The sequence below is a fragment of the Anolis carolinensis genome, chromosome 1 (genome assembly GCF_035594765.1).
Source record: "Anolis carolinensis isolate JA03-04 chromosome 1, rAnoCar3.1.pri, whole genome shotgun sequence".
Lineage (NCBI taxonomy): Eukaryota > Metazoa > Chordata > Lepidosauria > Squamata > Dactyloidae > Anolis > Anolis carolinensis.
The window spans coordinates 300,783,654-300,809,016 of record NC_085841.1 but is presented as its reverse complement, the minus strand read 5'-3'; the positions used below and the strand labels follow the sequence as shown (position 1 = coordinate 300,809,016).

Sequence of the window (25,363 nt, the reverse complement as noted above, 5' to 3'; positions counted from 1 at the left end):
AGTAGAGCTGGACAGGAGAAGATGCATGTTATTGTAGGAATTGTATATATTTTTAGTATTTAATATTTTTGCACATGTCTGTTTCTGTATTTTATTATCAAATTAATAAACTTTTTTTAAAAAATGTTCACATTGAGAGATTTTAATCACTTTTTTTAAAAAGCACAACCACTTAATAGTAACACAAAATATTATTTGGTGCAGTTCTTGTGATTTACAACTGCAAGGTTAACGTCCATTCAAGGCTTCAAAGACTTTAGTAGTTATATGTTTCACTGTTCAAAGGCTTAAGTGAATTAGTCTGGATTTCTTGCATTTTAAAAATTTACAGTATTACCAAATCGGCTCAATTTTTGTTTGTACTTCAAAAAGAAAAGAAATAATCTCTTTTTTTTCAAATGGTTTACTAATGAACACATTGTTGCATCCTCAAGACCCATAATATGTTGAATAGAATGCTTGCCTCACGTGTACAAATTTTTCTATAACAGTACAGGATGAATTTATCACACCATAAAAACCATACAATTGAAATTACATCATCTTTGTTTCTAGATGCTGTTTCTAGATTACAGCAGAAATACGATCTGCTGTATTTCATCTAATGTAATAGTAGCATTTCTTGAGATTATTCAGAAATTAAGCAATTTTTTATCATGTCAGAAGCAATTTGAAAACATACTGCAAGTCACCTCTGGTGTGAGAGAATCAGTCATCTACAAAGACGTTGCCCAGGGGACCCTCAGATGTGTTACCATCCTGCTGGGAGGCTTCTCTCATGTTTCTGGGAAGCTAGGGCTGATAGATGGGAGTTCACTCTGTCTCGCAGATTTGAACCAGTGGTTCCAAACCTGTGGCCCATGGACTGCAAGAACTAAAATATGGTCCGCGGCCTCACCATTACTACTATGGATAATACATAGCCCAACCAAAAATATGTTTTTCTTGGTGTTTTTGTTTTTTAGGCCTGTTCTTGGGGTTATTTGGGGTCCTGATTCAGAAAATTGCATTGGATAGACCACATCAGCACTAGATTATTAAATATGGTTTTATGTGTGTGAGCAGATGGAGACTACTGGATGGCACATGTTCTGTATTAGAAACTGGAGCTAATGTGGTTTATCCAATGCTGTTTTCTGAATCAGCATCCCAAATAATCAAACCAAATCTAAAATTGACCAAAAACTTATTTGTAACCCTTTTGGCACTAATGCTGGAGAGTTGTCGCTGGTCAAAAAAAGGTTGGGAACCACTGCTCTAAACTACTGTGCAAGAAGTCCAGCCCACCAACATTTTGTGATCTTCCCATTATGTTTCATTAGAAGGATCCAAACGAGCATGATTTGGTTAGTAGGTTTTATGAACTCATAGGGTTTTTTATGGAAACTTTTTCCCCTCGTATAATTTCAGCACTGTTCTGAACAATCAGCATGTAGCTCAAAGTCATGAGTGTATTCAAATATTTATTTATTAAAATGTTTTTGAAAGGAGAGAAACCTATTTTTTAAATTTCTCTGAACTTTTAAATGTTTCAATCCTTGTAACTAATGCAAGTCATAAACAGCAACACAGTCTCAAATCAGTCAATTCTTTTAAAGAGAAAAAGCACAAATAATAATCAGGCATGGTCATAGTATTTAACTGAAGGATGATGCAATTCTAATTTACCCTTCGTAGCCCTATAGATGAAACCAGCCATGTAGACAAAACATTTTCTACTTCTAGTGAGAATAAGTGGCTTTGATTTCCTTTATGTCTAATCTCCCATTTCATAGCTAAGATGGCAGAAACTTTTTTAAACCAGTGGTTCTCTGATTTTTCATCATCCAGACGTTTGTTGCTTCTGTTCTCAGAATCTCAAACTATTGAAGTTCACATCTGGAGAACAAAAGATTGAGAACCACTGCAAGGAACAATGCAGGCTCCAGGAAAGAAAAGTTTGAGCCAGTTATAGCAAGAGACATTTGAGAATAAGAAAATAATAAGGCCATAAACTGAAAAACAAATTATCCTTAGACTCTACAGTTCAGATGACAAAGTTTCATATAAACACTAGAACAAACAGGCAAATTTCTTCATGCATTATAATATCAGACTGCTTTTTGAAAGAACTAATAGGATAATTTGCAATTGGATTCCAGATTTCAATCATCTTCTAGATCACTGCTTCTTACACTGTGGGTCCTGACCCCAAATGGGGTCCCTTAGCTCAATGTTGGGATCACAAAATATTTGGCAGCAGTAAAAAGTTTCTGAATACCACCTAGATATTTACAGTAATCTGTTAATAATAACATACAGTGTTTATAATCGACTCTCGACATTGCTTCAGCTGTGCTTCATTTAAAAGGAAAATCAGCCTGTTTAACAGGCTTGCAAATTTGATTTATTATCAGTAAATGTTTGATTTTAAAACCTATTTTATTTACTTATTTACCTGGAGTCGCATGAAATTTTTTCAGATGGAAAGGGGTCACAGTATAATTGCTCACGCAAAAAGGGTCACATATGGAAAAGGTTTAAGAAGGTTTAAGAAGCCCTGCTCTAGAGAACCAAAGGTGCATCTGCCCCCTGACTGCTCCAGGATATTGTATAAATGACAAGCAGAAGCATACTATTTCTAATTTCTAATGAATAAATAAAAATAATTAAACAATTGAGCTGTGACGTAAAATTGTCAAGTAAAATTTAAGTGGTACTACCATACAAGTTACTTTAAGAACTCTAATAAATTCTCTCTATTCTCTGCTTTGTCAGTACACATTCCTATCAGTGAAGGCTTCCAGTTTTTCTTTTTCTGACATCTACAAATTGAATTACCAGAATTCTGTAGAAATTAATTCCCCAAGAAAATTCACAAGATAGACTATGGGCAAAACTGATATTAGTTTATTTCTAGTATCATTTATTATGATGTTATCCAATACCAAACCAAACTATAAATATTTGACATCATATAAAACCTGCATAAGTTATAATATTTAGTGTCAGAAGCAGCTAGATTTATATGTGCTTATGTTTGCTTTTTTTTAATGGATTAGACAAATTCATACATAATAGATTTACAAATGGTAATCTTCTGAACACAATATGAGGGAGGAGGAGAGAGGAGATAATTCTTGCCTTCCACTTTTAAGATGCCAGCTGATGCTTGAAACAAAAAAACGAACTAGGACTATACAATCATAGATCATACAATCATAGATGTGGTTCAGTCTGGTGATGAAAAGGGATTTGGGTTTATGCAGGCTGACCATGGAAATGTTGATGAGGGAAATGTTGAAGGCTCTGAATTGTTAGAGAGGCCGCAGACTAGCAGTGAAGCAGAAGCCTGTGATAAACAGACTAGCAGTGAATCAGAAGCCAGTGATAAGGGTGACCTTTCACAGGATTCAGAACATCAACAGAGTTCAAAATATCAACAAGTCCCAGGTGTCTCTGGCACTGAGTCAGAGGAGTCTTCCTTAGATAGGGATACAAGATTAAAGTTAAAAGTTCATCGTCCCAGACGTTCTCTTAGGATAGCTGGTAAATGTGTGGGAACCCAAGGACAAAGGAATGCTTTCTTGGCCTGTAAGCATGGTTAAATAAGGGAAAAACAGGGAAAGATTTCAGACGAAGCAACATTGGTTTTGGAAGCAGAGTTCCTGTCTTGTCTATGCTCATGGAAAAGTATTCTTGTTTTTGTTCATGCCTGGATCTTGTATTTTGCATTGTGTTCTGAAGTTCATGCTGCCTTATTTTCAGGATTGATTTGCTATATTGGAGACTTTGAACTATATTCTACAGATTGCCTTTGCAATTGGATTATTGCTTTATACTGACTGCCTTTGCATTTGGATTATTGCTTCTTTACTGCTTTTTATTCAGACTTTGCTATCTTTTATCAATAAACTGTTTAAACCAAGTCTGCTGTGGTGGAGTGTGTGTTAAAAGCAAGGTGAACCATTGCTGAGGTACAACAAATCAGGCAGTGAGAGTGAACTAATTATTTAGAAAATGTGGATGCGAGATTGCATTTTCACCTATAACCTGTTTGTGGGCTTCCCATGGGCAACTGGCTGGCCACAAAACATTGGACTAGACAATTTTCTGGTATGCTCCTGCTTATGTTTTACATTTTGAAGGACAATTCTTTACCAAGCAAAAAACAGCACCATGCATACTTAAGAAATAAATTATCAACAGCTTTTGAGGAAAGGTAAAGTTTACCAAAGAAAATAATAAATATTTTACAAGTGTGCCCCTCCCCCCAAGAGTACTATTGGGAAGACTCAAAACAGCTCATTGATGATTGGACATTATAACTAGCCAAAAGAGATGAGTATTTCTGAAAGTCGAGAGAGCAAAATAAAGCAGCCTGGAAGAATACATAGCTGACTGGCTGGAGTCCTGAAGAAACGTGTAATCACATAGCAACGTTTAGTTCAGTCCCACTTGTAAAAGTTTTATGCCTATAGACATTTTGTATTTATAAACATATATATTCTGCTTTCTATGATCCAGTTGAATTATTTTCTACACACTCTACATAGTACACAGATGAAAACCATTTTTAGCCATTTTTAATTTGGGGGATTTGAGGGGTTCACTGGGGATACATGGGTTTATGATTTTTATCCAGTTTAAGGATACCATATAAATACCAAACACTTTCTGCTTATTTGGAGAAGTCCAAAACTATTATTAATATCTTCAAGGTGTTTTAAGTTCGATTGTTATGGAGTTCCTTTTTGTTTGCAGTGCACACATTTAAACAGAGATTTTGAGAGAAAGAGGAAGATTGATTTTTTTCTCAAAAATCTTAGTTTGGAGCATGAGAAAGCAATAGCACCACTATAAAATAGTGTAAATGTTGTATTCTCATGGGATACATTCCAAGACACACCCACTGACCAGCTGATGAATGAAAAATTGGATAAATGCAAATCCTATATTTTTACTATACTTAGGTCAGAAGCATTCCAAAAAATCACACTGGAGGACCTAGAGAGACTCACAAACACATCCGGGAGATATATTTTGGAATGTGGACTAGTGAAACCATGGAATCTGTGGATATATGGGAGTGACAATAAACTTGTTTAAGGATTGGGCAAAGAAATTTAAATAAAGTAAAAACACATGATACTTTCTGCAAAATTAATGAGAAGCCTTTGTAAAGGTCACATAGAGGCATTTCATCTACAATGGAACATATTACAAATTCTGTTCCTCTAATTCTACTATTATAACATTAAAGCTAATAACAGATTCAAACACAAATGTTAAAAGCAGATTGCTATGATAGGATTTAGAGCCCCTGGTGGCGCAGCATATTAAAGCACTGAGTTGCTGAACTTGCGGACCGAATCAGGGGAGTGGAGTGAGCGCCCACTGTTAGCCCCAGCTTCAGCCAACCTAGCAGTTTGAAAACATGCAAATGTAAGTAGATCAATAGGTACCGCGGAAAGGTAACGGTGCTTCATGCAGTCATGCTGGCCATATGACCTTGGAGGTGTCTAAGGAAACCGCCGGCTCTTTGGCTACGAAATGGAGATGAGCAACAACCCTCAGAGTCGGACACGACTGGACTTAATGTCAGGGGAAAACCTTTACCTTTATGATAGCATTTAGAAATAGACAAAAATGCAGTTTTCCGAAGTTGCCATGTGGAAAATACATTTATAAAAATACATTTTTAAACAAATTGGAAAGTTAAAAAAGCAGCAGAAATTTCACTTTTTTCTACCCCCCAAATGAAACCATACAACTGAGTGAAGAAGAAGCAAACAAAGCAAGTATTTTCTCCTAATAGGATGTTTCAGTGATAAAATTAGAAATCAGCTGTTTCAATTAGGTAATAGTTACTTCCAAAGAATTGACCCCAAGATGAAAGTAATATATACTGTTCTTCCTTTAGGCTGCAAAGACCAAGGATGAGGGGAGATATAAATGAAAATTAGACTCACCTCATCCAATTTGATGTAGTTTCATCTGTCCCATCTATGGATTTGTAGCGGTTGTTCTTATCAACAATCTGGGGGAGAAAAGACAAGGCATATCCAGAATAAGGAAATGGAGCAATTCGTGGCTCTGGCACTATTTTCCATATACTGTATTTCCTAGACAGCATCAGGTGAGACCTGGGGAAGGGACTACTGAATTGTTTATTTCTAAGCAACTGTTTCAAGCCTACTTTAGCAGTATTAAAATTCTGCCCCAGACATCCAAGCTTGCTTTTCCAGGTCTTTCTGTGGCTGCAAACAGAAAGAACTACTCTTGTACCTGTAAGATATAGGCATTCATCATCTTAAAATTCTGAAAGCATCTATACAACCAACTGCTGCAAGACACATATCACTGGGAAAATGAGAGCAGAATACTAACCAGCCAAGAAAAGAATCCAGCTGATTTGTCCTGACTGGAGAGTTTCCCTTCATATGGTCCGTAGATACGCCCTTTGGGGATAATCTCGCCTACGCAGCGCACATCCCGCTCCCCATTTGCCTCTTTCACCACTTCCATGCCAGGTGGGACAGTCAGTGCAGCTCGGTCAGGGATGCCAATGGGTACAGGCGCATCTGACAGAAACATGGGCGGCCCATGATTTGGACATTCATCCACAAAATACTCCTGGCAGGACTCACAAACTGTAGGAGGAGAAGGAAGAAACAGGAATTATCCTGGCCCACTACGGTATCAACAGTTATCAATAAGGGGACTGCTTTTCACATCAAAGTTTCATGGTGTGACAAGGAATTTGTCAGCAAGGTTGTAGGCAGGTTTTGTAAAAATGTTCAGGAGATCTTTCAGTGAAAACCAATTTATAGCCTGAGACCTTGGGAAGAAGAGCAATGCAGTCTCTGACCTGGACCAATCAAAATGATTTGAGTCCAACTATTGTTTGGGAAAGCAAAGAATTGTTTATAGAACACAGGTGTCCTTCACACACTTGTGGAACTGAAAAGAAACTAACACAACAATTTCCAAGAAGCAGGATGAAATGCCTACCATTTTCCTCACAATGATGTCTCCATCAAGCTGATATGGCTTGTTTTAAATTTTTAGTGTATGCTCTTCTGCTACTTGATATACAAGGAATCACATTATCCTTAATAATCAAAGCTTTATCTACAAATTATCACCCTCTGTCTCATTCTGAGGCCCGGAGTGTGTAGATGAGCTTTTGGAGAATTGGTCAAATTCAAATCCCTGACTTTGAGAGCCACATAACAGAGTGCAGGTGTCATCAGACACTGCCAATGGCCACAGTATGGCTAATGGGTGCTCAGGTGCACAAAAAACATGGCAGGGACAACCCTGTGCATGTCGTAACAGGCACACACTCTTTGAAAAAACTAACTAAGACATACAATTCCTTACAAAAATTTGAAGTAGAAATTAAAATAAGGATTCTAAGCATTAAAGAGAAACATGTTAACCATGGTTAAAGACAGAGAATTTGACTTCAAAATGTCACAGACATCTGCATTTAATTCAAGACACTTACACCAAAAATCAACTTGCTGAAAACTCTTCGACATGATCAAATCCTGCTTTCCTTTCAGTTTTTTAGGCTCCACATCCACAGACTGGGAATCCACCTTTCTGGAGCTGATCAGAAAGGAAAATTAAAAAGAAGGAATATTAAAGTTTTATATTGTGATGTAAACATTTAGTAGAAAACTATTTTTTAAAAAAACCCTGCCAAACAAAAAGTAGATTTGCTTTTCTTGAGCATCGATTACTTTAGTCAATTACTAGCTGTGCCCGGCCACATGTTGCTGTGGCGAAGTATGGTGGTATGGAAAATAAAGTATTGAGGAATTGGTAGTAGTTAAGGTAAAGGGTAAAGGTTTTCCCCTGACATTAAGTCCAGTCGTGTCTGACTCTGGGGGTTGGTGCTCATCTCCATTTCTAAGCTGAAGAGCTGGCGTTGTCTGTAGACTCCTCCAAGGTCATGTGGCATGACTGCATGGAGCGCCGTTACCTTCCTGCCGGACCAGTATCTATTCATCTACTGTCATTTGCATGTTTTTGAACTTTAGGGTTGGCAGAAGCTGGGGCTAACAGTAGGGGCTCTCTCCGCTCCCCCAATTCAAACCTGTGACCTTGCAGTCCAGAAGTTCAGCAGTTCAGCACTTTAACACACTGCACCATCAGGGGATATTATTTTCTAATAGTTGTGAATATACAATATTTCTGATTGTTTTTTTTTTGTCTGTTGGAGGCAAGTATGAATGCTGCAATTATGCAAAATGATTAGCATGTAATGGTGTTGCAGCTTTAAAGCCTGGCTGCTTCCTCCCTGAGTGAACTTTTTGTTGGGAGGTGTTAGCTGGCCCTGATTGTTTCCTGTCTGGAATGCCCTTGTTTTCAGAGTGGTGTTCTTTATTTACTGTCCTGGTTTTAGAGATTATATTGTTCTGTATTATTCTACCACAGTAATTATTTCATATTACAGTAGAATCTCACTTATCCAACATTCGCTTATCCAATGTTCTGGATTATCCAACGCAGTCTTGCCTTTTAGTAGTCAATGTTTTTGTAGTCAGTGTTTTAAATTCATTGTAATATTTTGGTGGTAAATTTGTAAATACAGTCATTACTACATACATTACTGCGCATGGAACTACTTTTTCTGTCAAATTTGTTGTATAACATGATGTTTTGGTGCTTAATTTATATAATGATTACCTAATTTGATGTTTAATCGGCTTTTCCTGAATCCCTTCTTATTATCCAACATATTCATTTATCCAACCTTCTGCCGACCTGTTTATGTTGGATAAGTGAGACTGAACTGTATATTTATAATCTTACTAGCTGTGCCCGGCCACGCGTTGCTGTGGCTTAGTCTGGTGGTGTTGTTCAGTCTACATTAGGTTTATATTTTTATTGTGGTACAATAGTCCTTTTTTTGTTTTGCCTGTGTAGGTGTTTATTATTATTGTTGTTGTAGTGATTATGAAGGTTGGATAAGTTAGATGCTACTGAATTGTTTTTTGGAGGCCCAGTGTAGCACTGACTGGCCTCTCAGCCTCAGTGCCTGGCTGTTTCTTGCCTGTGATGGTGTTGATTCTTGTTGTTGTTGTTGTTGTTGTTGTCATTGTTATTATTGTAATTGTTTTTTTGGAGGCCAAGTGTGAATGTAGGGATTGGGGAGGTGGATGAGTTGTGTTGTCAAATGTTGTATTTGTTATAGTCACAATGCGTTGTTGTGAGTTTTGTGGGTCTGGATTGTGGTTTTGTGGTGTGGTTGTGTTGTTACAACTGAGAGGCAAGGCTTTTGTGTTGTGTTGCGAAGTTTTGTATTTCTGGGTCGTTTAGTTGTGTTGTTATAGTCACGATGCATTGTTGTGAGTTTTGTGGGTCTGGATTGTGGTTTTGTGGTGTGGTTGTGTTGTTACAACTGAGAGGCAAGGTTTTTGCGTTGTGTTGTGAAGTTTTGTATTTCTGGGGCGTTTAGTTGTGTGCCAAGTTTTGTATTTCTGGGGCGTTTAGTTGTGTTGTTATAGTCACGATGCATTGTTGTGAGTTTTGTGGGTCCGGATTGTGGTTTTGTGGTATGGTTGTGTTGTTACAACCGGGAGGCAAGGTTTTTGCGTTGTGTTGCCAAGTTTTGTATTTCTGGGGCGTTTAGTTGTGTGCCAAGTTTTGTATTTCTGGGGCATTTAGTTGTGTTGTTATAGTCATGATGCATTGTTGTGAGTTTTGTGGGTCTGGATTGTGGTTTTGTGGTGTGGTTGTGTTGTTACAACTGAGAGGCAAGGCTTTTGTGTTGTGTTGCGAAGTTTTATATTTCTGGGGCGTTTAGTTGTGTGCCAAGTTTCGTATTTCTGGGGCGTTTAGTTGTGTTGTTATAGTCACGATGCGTTGTTGCGAGTTTTATGGGTCTGGATTGTGGTTTTGTGGTGTGGTTGTGTTGTTACAACCTGGAGGGAAGGCTTTTGCGTTGTGTTGCCAAGTTTTGTATTTACGGGGCGTTTAGTTGTGTTGTTATAGTCACGATGCGTTGTTGTGAGTTTTGTGGGTCCTGTGTGATTTTGTGGTGTGGTTGTGTTGTTACAACTGGGAGGCAAGGCTTTTGCATTGTGTTGCCAAGTTTTGTATTTCTGGGGCGTTTAGTTGTGTTGTTATTGCATGATGCGTTGTTGTGAGTTTTGTGGGTCTGGATTGTGGTTTTGTGGTGTGGTTGTGTTGTTGTAACCTGGAGGCAAGCCTTTTGCATTGTGTTGCCAAATTTCGTATTTCTGGGATGTTTAGTTTTGTTGTTATAGTCATTGCGCAAACAACTTTATCATTTTATATATATAGATATTATCTGCTTAGAACTGGATTATATGAGGCCCCTTCTACACAGCTGTATAAAATGCACACTGAAGTGGATTATATGGCAGTATGGAGTCAAGATAATCCAGTTCAAAGCAGATAATATAAGATTCTAAATGGGTTATATAGCTGTGTGGAAGGGCCTTGAGTCTACTGCCATATAATCCAGTTAAAATCAGATAATCTGTATTTTATAGGCAGTGTGGAAGAGGCCTAAGTGAGGCCTAACTCCGCCTGTCCCCTGGGCTGAGTGGGTTGCTAGAAGACCAAGTGGGTGGAGCTTAGCCTTCTAACTGGCAGCAATTGGATAAAAACAATTATTCCTCTCCCTCTAATTAGGACTTTATTTTTCTTTTCTTTTTGTTGTATGAACGTAGAGGCATGGATGAGGGGTTGTGCTGCCAAGTTTTGTTGTTTTGTCCTAGGCCGAAATTTCATTACCCTTTTATATATATAGATTCTAGTTCTTCAAATCCTATAGTATTTCCTATGTACATATGTTTTCTCCTTCTATCTCTACACACACTTTCCTCCTTAATTAAAGGTGTCATCCAAGGATATGGAGATGCAAATAGTGCTGGCAAAGGGTGCATGCCATGGCTAATCCAGTAAGAAAGCAGTCAAGCTTTAGTACACGAAGGAAAGAGCGCCATTGATAAAGCACATACATTTTTTTTTAAATCCAAACTTTAATGACTACAATAAAAATATGTGAAGTTTTAGTTTTATAAGAAGCTTATATGTACGCCGCCCTGAGTCCCTTCAGGTGAGAAGGGCAGAATATAAATGTTGGAAATAAATATGTACAGGCTGAGTGTTTCTTATTGAAATGCTTGGAGCCCAATGTTTTTTTTTTAAATTTCAGGGTTTTTAAATTTTAGAATCCATTTTGACAGGGAGCTTGCATAAGTGGATGATTGTCTTCCCCCCTTCCCTTTCTCCATCAGGGCTCCTTGATTAAAAAGCAGGCACTGGATTTGTGACCTGCTTCCTTTCCCCAAAAGCAGAAGTTGGTTGCTGGCAGCAAAAACATTCAGCTTTGAAGGGAATTCTGGATTTCTGGAGACTTAATATGTACATTCTAAAATGCTTTTGTGGTTATGGAAATCTATGCTAACATCTAGTGCTACTGTAGCCTTAAACAGAGCTGCAGTGATACAACTCTTTACAAGGGATCCAGAAAAGGGACAGCATGATGTTCATTGGTTCCAATATCATAAACCTCTTTGTTCTCTTCTATCACAATCTTGCACCATTTGATCTCTATTGGTGCCACATTAACTTTATCATGGTTTTCTTGATATGAAAAGTGAAAAATTGATCTTTTATGACTATATTTAAAAGGCAAATGTGACATACAGGGAACTGTTGCATATCAAGGCGTGTTTCAAGTTTACACAGAATGAGACAAAAATCTAAGAGAACTATCAGCCATTCTACATAAACCAAAACTGCAGCCTTCACTATATCTTTACAATATGCATGAAAGATACATAGGCACTGCTTGACAAACATATCTGTATGGAAAGGAGTGGGATCTGTAATATTAAGGCACAAGAAATCCTCTTACCAAAGTTGTCCATATTCCTCTTCGCGGCATGGAGAGCAGGGTTCTGTCTTGATAGTCACCATCTCCCCCAAGCAGTCATTCAGTTTTTCACTCATGTTCTGTAAAAAAAATGGATTACACAAAAGTAAATCATTTCGAAAATGCCAGTTTGCACATCAAAACACTAATTTCATAGTAACAGAGAAAGCTCTCCTTACATTGAACCAGATCATGGACACATATGGTTCAGCAATTTTTAGTTTTGATCGGCAACAAACAAGTTTCACACAGCATTTTTCCTAATTTACTTGTGGAGATGCTCCAAATTCCTTGGTGATCTCTGGCCAACCATTAACCAACCAACCCTGTATAACTCATGAAATCTGATGACCTCAGGGGTGCCCAGTGGTATGCTGGTTATAATACTCTACATAGTCCTGGTGGGGAAACCTCTATGACAAAATAGGTAATTGGAACAGCAATAATATGATAGGCTGGATAGCAACAAACAAACAACTTTAGTGTTGTGGTGCAGTATTGTCCTGCCAAAAATAAAGTTCAATGGAAAATTACTTGGGTTCCAAAATTGGCTACTAACTTTATGAAGTGATTAAAAACTGACTTGCTAGCATTAAAACCATAACCCTCAAATCTCCCATCCCATTCATTTTCATCAGGAGACTGTTCATATTCTCAACACTATTTGAACTTTTTTTTTGTAAAAATGGCACAATTGACATTTTATTCTGAGCAAGTTATTGACATTAGGAAACTAACTGATGCAATGAAGTATTTTATTTATTTACTAGCTGTGCCCGGCCACGCGTTGCTGTGGCGTTGTCTGGTGGTGTTGGTGAGAACTTGTTGAGGTAGTGGTGGTATTGAATGTCTGTTGTATGGTTGTCTTTATGTTTAGTATGCATTTGGTTATTTGTGTACTGTGAAAGTGGTGAGGATAGAGGGGGTCAATGTCCCTGTGTAGTATTGTATAAGGAGCCCCGGTGGCGAAGTGCATTAAAGCACTGAGCTGGAGACCAAAAGGTCCCTGGTTCAAACCCCGGGAGCGGCGTGAGCGGCTGCTGTTAGCTCCAGCTCCTGCTAACCTAACAGTTCAAAAACATGCAAATGTGAGTAGATTAATAGGTACCACTCCGGCGGGAAAGTAAGGGCGCTCCATGCAGTCATGCCGGCCACATGACCTTAGAGGTGTCTACGGACAACGCCGGCTCTTCGGCTTAGAAATGGAGATGAGCACCAGGCCCCAGAGTCAGACATGACTGGACTTAACGTCAGGGGGAAACCTTTACCTTTAGTATTGTATAGTATTTATACGTTGTCCATGTGTTGTGAAAGCTTGGGTTGTGTCCAGCTGCATAGTAAAAAGGGTTGGGCTGGATGGCCCCTAGGAGTCTCTCCAAACTCTTGGATTCTATGCTTCTATTATTATTATTATTATTATTATTATTATTATTATTATTATTATTATTATCATCATCATCATCTTCATCTTCATCATTATTATGTAGAGGCTGGATGGCCATCTGTCAGGAGCGCTTGGATTGTGTCCTCCTGCATGGTAGAAGGAAGTTGATCTGGATGACTCTTAGGGGTAACTCCAAACCTTAGGATTGTATGATGTTGTTATTATTATTAGTAGTAGTAGTATTAGTATTGAGAGGCTGGGTGGCCATCTGTTGGGAGTGCTTGGATTGTGTCCTCCATGGCAGAGTTGAGTTGGAGTGTATGGCCTTTAGGTGTGTCTCCTAACTGTCTGATGCTATGATTCGATGTGTGTTATTATTGTGCAGATATTGGATGGCCATCTGTCAGGAGTGGTTGGATTGTGTCCTCCTGCATGATATAAGGAAGTTGAACTGGATGATCCTTAGGGGTATCTGCTAACCTTAGGATTGTACAATATTCTTATTCTTATTATTATTATTATTATTATTATTATTATTATTATTATTATTATTATTGAGAGGCTGGGTGGCCATCTGTTGGGCGTGCTTGGATTGTGTCCTCCATGGCAGAATTGGGTTGTTCTGGATTACCACAGTATTTATTTCATATTACAGTAGAATCTCACTTATCCAACATTCGCTTATCCAAAGTTCTGGATTATCCAACGCAGTCTGCCTTTTAGTAGTCAATGTTTTGTAGTCAGTGTTTTAAATTCATTGTGATATTTTGGTGCTAAATTTGTAAATACAGTAATTACAACATAGCATTACTGAGTATTGAACTACATTTTCTGTCAGATTTGTTGTATAACATGATATTTGGTGCTTAATTTGTATAATCATTACCTAATTTGATGTTTAATAGGCTTTTTCTGAATCTCTTCTTATTATCCAACATATTCACTTATCCAACGTTCTGCCGGCCTGTTTATGTTGGATAAGTGAGACTCTACTGTATATTTATAATCTTATATCTGCTTAGAACTGAATTATATGAGGCCCCTTCTACACAGCTGTATAAAATGCACACTGAAGTGAATTATCTGGCAGTGTGGACTCAAGATAATCCAGTTCAAAGCAGATAATATCTATATATATAAAAGAGTGATGGCATCACAGCAATTCACAAAACAACAAAAATACAGGCCCCCCAACCTCAAAATTTGACAACACAACCCATCATCCACGCCTCAAGGTTGATAAAACAAAAAGAAAAGAAAAATAAAGTCCTAATTAGAGGGAGAGCAATAATTTTTTTATCCAATTGCTGCCAGTTTAGAGGGCTAATCTCTGCCCACTTGGTTGCCTAGCAACCAAGGGACAGCCAGGTTTCAGTTAGGGGACAGGCAGATTTAGGCCTCACTTAGACTTCTTCCACAGATTATCTAATTTGCACTGGATTATATGGCAGTGTAGACTCAAGGCCCTTCAACACAGCTATATAAGCCATTTATAATCTTATATTATCTGCTTTGCACTGGATTATCTTGACTCCACACTGCCATATAATCCACTTCAGTGTGCATTTTATACAGCTGTGAAGAAGGGGCCTCATATAATCCAGTTCTAAGCAGATAATTTAAGATTATCAATATACAGTAGAGTCTCACTTATCCAACGTAAACAGGCCGGCAGGATAAGTGAATATGTTGGATAATAAGAAGGGATTCAGGAAAAGCCAATTAAACATCAACTTAGGTAATCGTTATACAAATTAAGCACCAAAACATCATATTATACAACAAATTTGACAGAAAAAGTAGTTCCATGCGCAGTAATGCTATGTAGTATTTACAGTAGAGTCTCACTTATCCAACACTCGCTTATCCAACGTTCTGGATTATCCAACACATTTTTGTAGTCAATGCTTTCAATATATCGTGATATTTTGGTGCTAAATTCATAAATACAGTAATTACTATATAGCATTACTGTGTACTGAACTACTTTTCTGACAAATTTGTTGTCTAACATGATGTTTTGGTGCTTCATTTGTAAAATCATAACTTAATTTGATGTTTAATAGGGTTATCCTTAATTCCTCATTATCCAACATATTCGCTTATCCAACGTTCTGCCGGCCCGTTTATGTTGGATAAGTGAGACTCTACTGTACTGTATTTACAAATTTACCACTAAAATATCACAATGAATTTAAAACACTGATTACAAAAACATTGATTATGAAAAGGCAGACTGTGTTGGATAATCCAGAACATTGTATAAGCGAATGTTGGATAAGTGAGATTCTTCTTTAATATGAAATAATTACTGGGATAGAATAATGCAGAACAATATAATCTCTAAAACCAGGACAGTAAATAAACAGGGGAATTCCACACAGGAAACAATCGGGGCCAGCTAACACCTCCCAACAAGGTATTCCCATCATCAAAGTCTGGCAAATCCTGTTTTCTCAGGGCCACAGACAGTAGAAGCACATAAAATATCGCAAACAACACCACTTTGAAAACAAGGGAATTCCAGACAGGAAACAATCAGGGCCAGCTAACACCTCCCAACAAAAAATTCACTCAGGGAGGAAACAGCCAGGCTTTAAAGCTGCAAGGCCATTACATCCTAATCATTTTTCCTAATTGCAGCATTCATACTTGCCTCCAACAAACAAAAAAAACCAATCAGAAATATTGTATATTCACCACCTTTAGGAAATAATATCCCCTGATGGCGCAGCGTGTTAAAGCGCTGAGCTGCTGAACTTCTGGACCGAAAGGCCACAGGATTGAATTGGGGCAGCGGAGAGAGCCCCCACTGTTAGCCCCAGCTTCTGCCAACCCAGAAGTTTGAAAACATGCAAATGTGAGTGCATCAATAGGTACTGCTCCGGTGGGAAGGTAACGCCGCTCCATGTAGTCATCCCACATGACCTTGGAGGAGTCTACGGACAACGCCGGCTCTTCGGCTTAGAAAAGGAGATGAGCACCAACCTCCAGAGTCAGACACGACTGGACAATGTCTGGGGAAAACCTTTACCCTTGACCTTAACTACCACCAATTCCTCAATACTTTATTTCCCATTCCACCATACTTCGCCACAGCAACGTGTGGCCGGGCACAGCTAGTAAGATTATAAATGGGTAATATAGCTGTGTGGAAGGGCCTTGAGTCTACACTGCCATTTAATCCAGTTAAAATCAGATAATCTATGGAAAATGCCTAAGTGAGGCCTAACTGTGCCTGTCCCGTGAGCTGAGTAGGTTGCTAGGAAACCAAGTGGGCGGAGCTTAGCACTCTAACTGGCAGCAATTGGATAAAAACATTTATTACTCCCTCTCTAATTAGGACTTTATTTTTCTTTTCTTTTTGTTGTATCAACCTAGTGCCGTGGATGATGGGTTGTGTTGTCAAATTTTGAGGTTGGGGGGCCTGTACTTTTGTTGTTTTGTCCACTGCCCTGATGCCATTACTCTTTTATATATATAGATTAAGTCTATATCCTGTCTTTTACTTGGGAAAAAATTCAAGGCAGCTTATAATATATTTTAAAAGGTTAAGCTAAACATTAGTTTACAGAAGTTAAAAACAAATAAAATAACAATATTATTTTAAATTATTTAAAATAATTGAAAATATTTAAGCATAAAACAGTTGAAAACATCTAAAACACAATAAAAGATTGAAAATTCAGTACTCCATACATGCACTGCTATGTACTTTCAAAGTTGTTTACAACCTATGACAATCCAAAGGCAACCCTATTACGGGGTTTAATTTGGAAGGGCATTGCCTTCACCTTCCTCTGAAAAAGTGTGATTTGCTCAAGGTCAACGATTGAGTTTCCTTGGATAAGCGGGAAGTTGTAGCCCAACACTCAACCCACTACACCATGCTCTCTCTCTCTCTACACATACTACTGCTCTATAATTAAAATCTAAAGCCCTCAATAAACCCTCTGCTTGAACAAAAATTCTTTACCTGCCATCAAAAAGAGAGCAGAGAGAGAGCCAACTGGACCTCCCACAAAAGGGAGTTTCACAGTCTGGGAGCAGCCACTGAGAAGGCTCTCTCTGGAGTCCTCAACAAATGTGCTTGTGAAAGAGATAGGACTGAGAAAAAGCCCTGCCCTGCAGACCTTAAGACTTGAACCAACATATAAAAGATCTTTCTGATAGTCTGGACCCAAATTATAAAAAAGGCTTTACAACTGAAAAACAGCACTTCGAATTTTGCCCAGAAATTGACCAGTAGCATAGCTGGTGCACTAATTTTAACTGTGCAGGCTCACCTCTGGCCACGACTGAAAGCTGGACATCCAGACTTAGATCTGAGTATAGTTGTGTTGGGGCCCCCCAGTGGCACAGTGTGTTAAAGCAATGAGCTGCTGAACTTGTGGACCAAAAGGTTGCAGGTTCAAATCCGGGGAGCAGAATGAGCGCCCACTATTAGCCCTAGCATCTGCCAACCTAGCAGTTTGAAAACATGCAAATGTGAGTAGATCAATAGGGAGGGATAGCTAACACTCCAGAAGACAGGAGCAGAATTCAAAACGATCTTGACAGACTAGAGAGATGGGCCAAAACTAACAAAATGAAGTTCAACAGGGACAAATGCAAGATACTTCACTTCGGCAGAAAAAATGGAAATCAAAGATACAGAATGGGGGACGCCTGGCTTGACAGCAGTGTGTGCGAAAAAGACCTTGGAGTCCTCGTGGACAACAAGTTAAACATGAGCCAACAATGTGATGCGGCTGCTAAAAAAGCCAATGGGATTCTGGCCTGCATCAATAGGGGAATAGCGTCTAGATCCAGGGAAGTTATGCTCCCCCTCTATTCTGCCTTGGTCAGACCACACCTGGAATACTGTGTCCAATTTTGGGCACCACAGTTGAAGGGAGATGTTGACAAACTGGAAAGCGTCCAGAGGAGGGCGACTAAAATGATTAAGGGTCTGGAGAACAAGCCCTATGAGGAGCGGCTTAAAGAGCTGGGCATGTTTAGCCTGCAGAAGAGAAGGCTGAGAGGAGACATGATAGCCATGTACAAATACGTGAAGGGAAGTCATAGGGAAGAGGGAGCAAGCTTGTTTTCTGCTGCCCTGCAGACTAGGACACGGAACAATGGCTTCAAACTACAGGAAAGGAGATTCCACTTGAACATCAGGAAGAACTTCCTCACTGTGAGAGCTGTTCGACAGTGGAACTCTCTCCCCAGGGCCGTGGTGGAGGCTCCTTCCTTGGAGGCTTTTAAGCAGAGGCTGGATGGCCATCTGTCGGGGGTGCTTTGAATGCGATTTCCTGCTTCTTAGCAGGGGGTTGGACTAGATGGCCCATGTGGTCTCTTCCAACTCTACTATTCTATGATTCTATGATTCTATGGTACCACTCCGGCGGGAAGGTAACGGTGCTCCATGCAGTCATGCCAGCCACATGATCTTGGGAGGTGTCTACGGACAACACCGACTCTTCAGCTTAGAAATTGAGATGAGCACCAACCCCCAAAGCCAGACATGACTAGACTTAACGTCAGGGGAAAATTTTATCTTTACCTATAGTTGTGTAATCCCATTCATTACATGCGGAATTCCTACTTCCTGATGCATCTTCCAAATGACCAGGAGCATCTCTGTCTTGTCTGGATGAAATTTTAATTTGCTCATACTCTTGCAGCCCATTACTGACAGCAAACTCTCTTAGTACAGCAAGGTTCTTTGGAAAATGGAAATGAATGATTGTGTACTGATGACACTGATTCCCCCAAACTTCTGAAGATTTCTCCCAGTGATTTCATATAAGTATTAAGCAGCATAAGGGACAGAAGACAAGCTAATAATAATTTAATTCAGCTATGAGAACTGGCCCCACATGGGCCAAATTTCACATAACCCCATGGGTCACAAATCCAAGGTTACCCTAATTTTAATACATGATTTTAAAATTGGTGTGTGCCTTCAAAGCATGTTTTTCTCTTCATGACCATAAAGCAAAACGCATCACGCTTTTTACCAAAATTTATTCAGAGTGGGTTTACTATTGCTTAAGAGTAAGAGACAGTGTGACTTAGCCAGGGTCACTGAACTTCCCTAGCTAAGAGAACATTGGATCCTAGTCCAACACTCAAATCAACACATTATACTGGAACTCTTTTAATTAGATTGACTAACATAGTTTTAATTCTATCAACTGTTTAATATTATTTTTATCTTAAATATCTGTATGTCTTTAAATATTGTTTTCCTTGTATTTTTTTATTCTTTAGGTAGCCTTGAGTTTTATTCTTGCATTACACTGAAGGACCTAGAAATTCTTAAGAGAGAACATATTAATAAAATCCATGGGTAATCAAATTCACAAGAGGGAAATCCACAAATGTATAGTCTTTTGTAGTTTTTAAAAAATATTCTGTTAGCAGTATAGGAGCTCTGCAGTATGGCTTTTTTCCATGTAACCTGGGACCATGAAAGGTCATCATCACTGGAAGAATATTCTCTGTAGTTTTCTTTCTATCACTGTTCCTATAAAAGGTGACATGAAAAGGTGTATCGGTATAGATTCATTCCATCTAACTGCAGACCTCTAACATTAATGTGTTGCCTGAAAAGGAACCACATTTCAGCATCCCTGTCATATGCTAACCATAAAACCAACTTATTTATAGAAGTTTGGAAAACCAGATGTATTCAGAAACATCTATTTTAAAAACTTCCAACAAAAGCATGTAAAGCTGAAACAAATGTGTCTGTGCTCATCCTTATTTGTGCCTCCTTACAAGTCAACAGTGATTTCACAGTGCAACTTAAATTCTTCTTTTGACATGTTTGTAGTCTTCTTAGACAGCATTGTCAGCACAGGTCACTTTGATCCCCCACTTCCTGTCTAAATACTACCCACAGCATCAAATCATCAATCACTGGATTCCTATATATTTTCATTACTATTCCTAATTTATTTGACATATATATGAGAAAAAGAAGAGTGGAAGAAGTTTGGGCATGGTGTCTTTTAAGGTTATCATACTGAAATCCAAACGTATACAAATTCTACCTGTTGCTCTTGGTTCTCAAAGCCTGCCATCCTACATTGTAAATCAGAATATATGGACATCTTTTTGTGACAGATGCATCTGTAAACTTATAAGATTGGTAGGATCCAAACACAAATATCCACTTAGGCGTACAGCTTTCGGTCAAGATTGGAGGAGTCACTCTCTTGAAGTATTGCAGAGGTATCTGATAAAAGTATTTGATGTGGGAAGAGTAAAATAAAAGGAAACTTCTGTTTTAATATAATATATCATTGGAAGACGAATAAGAGAAAATGCAACATTCAAACTTTTATATCAGCTCATTTGGATTCTCAAACATGAGATTGTTGAGTTACAAACTAGCATAAAAGCTGGGAGAGGAGAAGAGAGAGAGAGAAAACTCGTACCATATTTATGTTAAGAATCTATTTCTTTTCTTCCTTTGTGCTTTACATTGTTTTTGATGAAATTCTTTTCAATCCATCATACATGTCCTCCCCCCCCCCCCCCCCCCCCGGTTTATCTGTGGGCAAATCTTTGAGTGAACTTCTAAAACAAAAGAATTGTGACTTTGTACAAGGAAAATAAGAGGAACCAGCTATTAGAGAAGGAATAATACATAGCAGCATTTCACAGAGGAACGGAAGATCTGTGTGGCTAAGCAATATCAGAGTGAGGAATAACACATAAGCTATTATTAGTGAGAAATAACACATAAGCTAAGAGAGCTTACAAAAGTTTGCTTTTGCCAGAAGAGCAATAATTTTCTTCTTTACTGAATTAAATGAGTATAGTTTTTCACTTTGAACTCAGTATATAGAAACTGAAGTAAAATGAGAGCTAAAGGGGAACATGAAAAATAGGAGCTAAAAAGTGAGAAAATAGAAACTAAATCAGGCCTACCCCAGTCAAATCAGGCCAACGGGAAAATATGGAATTGAGATGGCTCTACCACAACTTTTCATGAGATATTGACTTTCACAAGCAACAGCTCATAGAAAAGAACTAATTTTAGAGTGAAATAATGATGATGATAATAAAAGAGTCAGTTATTTTTAAAATTTTCCAGAAGTGTGTGCATGTGCCTTCAAGCCATCAATTGACTGATGGCATCCCTAGGAATTCCATTGAGTTTTCCTTGGCAAGAACTAGCCAGACCTTTCACACTGCCTTCCTCTGAATATAGCCTACAGCACCCTATATTCACTATGGTCTTCCACGGTCTTAAATTTCACGATCAGATGTGATCTGATGTCTATAGGGTATTTCGATCACATTATTTTAAGAAATACCATATGGAAAATAGGCAACACAGACCTTGCAGTCCATTTTAGAGCTGGAAGCAAGAAACGTACCCAGTATTTTTTTATAGTGATCATGAGAGCATATAACAAAGTGTGAAATATACAAAGACAGACTGAATTGTGTAATGCAACAATTTTGTTTAAGACATTTTGCTTACTTTTAAAAAGATGGAAAATGGGGCATTTGTGGATTTTACTCCTAAATGAAGGTCATAGAGCCCTTTCACACTACATAATTACAACACTATGCTTCCACTTCAATTGTCATGGTTCCATCATATAGAATCTGGGAATTTGCAATCTCTTCTTGTTGTGTGCTTTCAAGTCATTTCTGACTTAAAGTGACCCTGTCATAGGCAAGAGTAGTGAAAGTACGTGACTTGCTCAAGATCTCCCAATGGGTTTCCATGGCTGAGGGGAAGTGAGGGTCTGAATCCTGGACTCTAGAGTCGCTGTCCAAGAGCAAAATCATTGCACCATTCTGACTCTCAATACAAATGGTTCCCAAACTAAGACCCCCGGGCCGGATGCAACCCTTCAAGCTAATTTATCTGGCACCATCCTAAACTTTTGGCAGTGTCACCTTAAGTCTGAAATGACTTGAAGGCTCACAACAACAATCCTAATTAACTTGACTATCTCATCAGTCAAAAGGAGGCCCACACTTTCTACTGAAAAACAGGTAAGTTTATGTTGGTTAAAATTGTTCATTTCAAATATTGTGTTTTTCTTTCAATTTTTTGTACTACAAATAAGATATGTGCAGTGTGCATAGGAACTTGTTAATTGTTTTTTCAAACTATAGCCTGTCCCCCGATAGCCTGAGGGACCATGAACAATTCCTCTGTTTAATAAGTTTGAGGACCTCTGCTCTAGATATAGCGACTGTTGCACCATAAACAAGATTCAAGTGCCTGCTTGAACAAAAAGGTCTTGGGAATAAGAAATAACCTCTGGGAGAAATGAGTTCCACTACTGGATCTCCTGCAGAGGTGAGTCCCATAGCCTAGGAGCAGCCACTAAGAGGGTTCCCTCCTGAGTCCTCACCAAATGTGCCTGGGAATGTAGTGGAACTTAGAGAAAGCTCCTGTATTTATTATGGTCTTACCTTTTATGTGTTTTTAATGTAATTTTTTATCCTGTATTGTTGTTTTAATTGATATATTGCATTACTGTTTTATCTGTTTTATATTGTGATTGTATTATGTTGCTTATATTTTGTCCTTATGTTGTTTGGGCCTCTGCCCCAGGTAAGCCGCCCCGAGTCCCCACAGGGAGATGGTGGCGGGGTATAAATAAAGTTTTATTGTTATTATTATTATTATTATAAAGCTCTCCCTTGCAGACTTTAAAACTTGAGTTCACTTGTATAAGAAGATACGGAGTTTCCGATAGTCTGGATACAATCTGAGCAGATGGGAGCATTAGTTCCTTTGGACTCTTGGACTCTCGGTGCTTACTATATGCCTGAAAGGAGCTTTCATCACCTCTGCCCTCTCTACCATGGCTAGAAAGCTCTGTAAGAGCTGCCACCACTGCCATTTTTTTGAGCAAGTTTTACAAAGGATCATAAACAACAGTGGTATTGCACTGATCCACATATAAGCAAGCACATGTTTTACTTGTATACTTATACACAATATATGTGGAATATCTTTTCTTGGCATCTGAGATAGCATAAACTAAGCAAAACATGAAGACAAAAATCTAAAAAAAATAACACTAGCACAGTATATTGGAATACAAGACAGCAGCAAAGCAAAAGAATGTCATAAAGAAAAAAGTATTCCATGCATGCAACTGTTTTTGAAGGAAGTTGTTTCCTCTAGAATTTTCAGTGCCAAACAGTATATATCATGAATGCTTTACAAAACAATTTGAAACAGACAAGTCTTCTAAAGTAAGAATGTATGACATATTCACACCCAAACTTTCCATTTTAAAACCTAAATACTTTTCCATATTTCTTGCCAATCACTGTGCTGCTGACCCCTTTCTCTTCAACAATTTGGATTCTAGTGTATTTCAGAGTAGGGATTGTAAAAAGAAATTCCTGATGACCCATCATTGCACAGATTTACTGAAAGAAACTTTATTTTCCAGGAACAACAGCTACCACAAGAGACTTCATGGCTAGTGAATCCCTGATGAAGAAACAACCAGAAGTGAACATTTCTGAGAATAGACAGGAAAGGCCTAGTGAAAATAGACTGCAGACTCCTTATATTAATGATGACAAACAAAACCCGAATTATGTTGAAAATGAACAAATGTATTTGCTTTTATTTTAAGGTTTCAGATATGGCCAAATCACAAGACCATCAATTATCAAAAACTGAAGTCGGGCTTGTGAAAAAGCAGTAACACTAGAAAATATGTGTAAGTGTGCTAATTAAAACAAGCTGCGGTGACTCAATGGGTTAAACCCTTGTGCCAGCTGAACTGCTGACCTGAAGGTCGGCGGTTCGAATCTACAAGACGGGGTGAGCTCCCGTCTGTCAGCTCTCATGTGGGAAGCTTCCCAGCAGGATGGTAAAACATCTGGATGTCCCCTGGGCAACTTCCTTGCAGATGGACAATCTTCTCACACTAGAAGTGAACTGCAATATGTTCGCTTGTGAAACTATTAAAAAAAACAACGAGATGCAGCCAAAAAATGGCCAGGATGATTAAAACAATTGCTTCGATCCCATGCGGTATGGTCAAATAAGCCCTCTGCTTTACTATGGCCAAAGAAATGGGACAAACAATACAGCATCAGTGGTGGAAAACCTGGAATGTGTCTGATTGACATGGGCTAAAGGTGTGGTGAAGCAGTGAAGAAATCAGACGTTCCTGCTACTCTTGTGTCTGCAAGTAGGGCTACAACTAGACTGTTTTCACAAAAATAGGGCAGAAGGGTTTGGATGTCAGTCACTATATATAGAAGAGGTTTCTGTGTAAATAAGATTTCAGTTATAAAAAAAACCCAACTTATACAGTTAAAATAGGAAGAATGACTTGTGAAGCTTACAAAAAAATCAAATTGCAATACAATATTTTTCCAACTAAAAATTAAGTAACAGAGACAGGAAAGTTAATGCATATGATGTAAATCAGGAGTCCCCAAACTAAGGCCCGGGGGCCGGATGCGGCCCTCCGAGGTCATTTACCTGGCCCCCGCCCTCAGTTTTATAATATAATATATTGTATATACATATAATATTGATAATAATATTATAATGAAATACAATATAACACTAATAATACCATATAATAATATTAATTATATGTTCTATATTACATATAATATTACTAATAATATTATAGTATAGTGGTATAGTTCAATATAGTAATATATAATGCTAATATTGTTCTTTGCTAATAATATAATATATTGTATGTACATATAATTTGTAAGCCACTCTGAGTCCCCTTTGGGGTGAGAAGGGTGTGATACAAATGTAGTAAATTAATGCAGTAAATAAATAAATAATAAATAAATTTTAGACTTAGGCTCGCCCAAAGTCTGAAATGACTTGAAGGCACACAACAACAACAACAACAATCCTAATTAACTTGACTATCTCATTGGCCAGAAGCAGGACCACACTTCCCATTGAAATCCTGATCAATGTATGTTGGTTAAAATTGTTTTTATTTTTAAATACTGTATTGTTCTTTCATTTTTCTTCTTCTTGTTGTTGTTTTTGCACTACAAATAAGACATGTGCAGTGTGCATCAGAATTTGTTTTTTTTTTTTTCAAATG

The 25,363-nt window shown here is 38.2% G+C and overlaps 1 protein-coding gene across 2 annotated transcripts in view; it reads right to left on the bottom strand.

The window, feature by feature from the left end:
- The window catches only part of LOC100558837 (zinc finger protein 862), a 67,241-nt gene that overhangs the window by 30,927 nt on the left and 10,951 nt on the right, over window positions 1-25,363 (bottom strand). For both annotated transcript variants that reach the window (XM_003214639.4, XM_008105533.3), the window contains exons 2-5: window positions 11,885-11,982; window positions 7,493-7,596; window positions 6,370-6,632; window positions 5,952-6,019 (exon numbers count right to left, since the gene is read on the bottom strand). In XM_003214639.4, coding sequence (XP_003214687.2) covers window positions 5,952-6,019; window positions 6,370-6,632; window positions 7,493-7,596; window positions 11,885-11,982 — 533 coding nt within the window. The remainder of the gene's footprint in view (window positions 1-5,951; window positions 6,020-6,369; window positions 6,633-7,492; window positions 7,597-11,884; window positions 11,983-25,363) is intronic.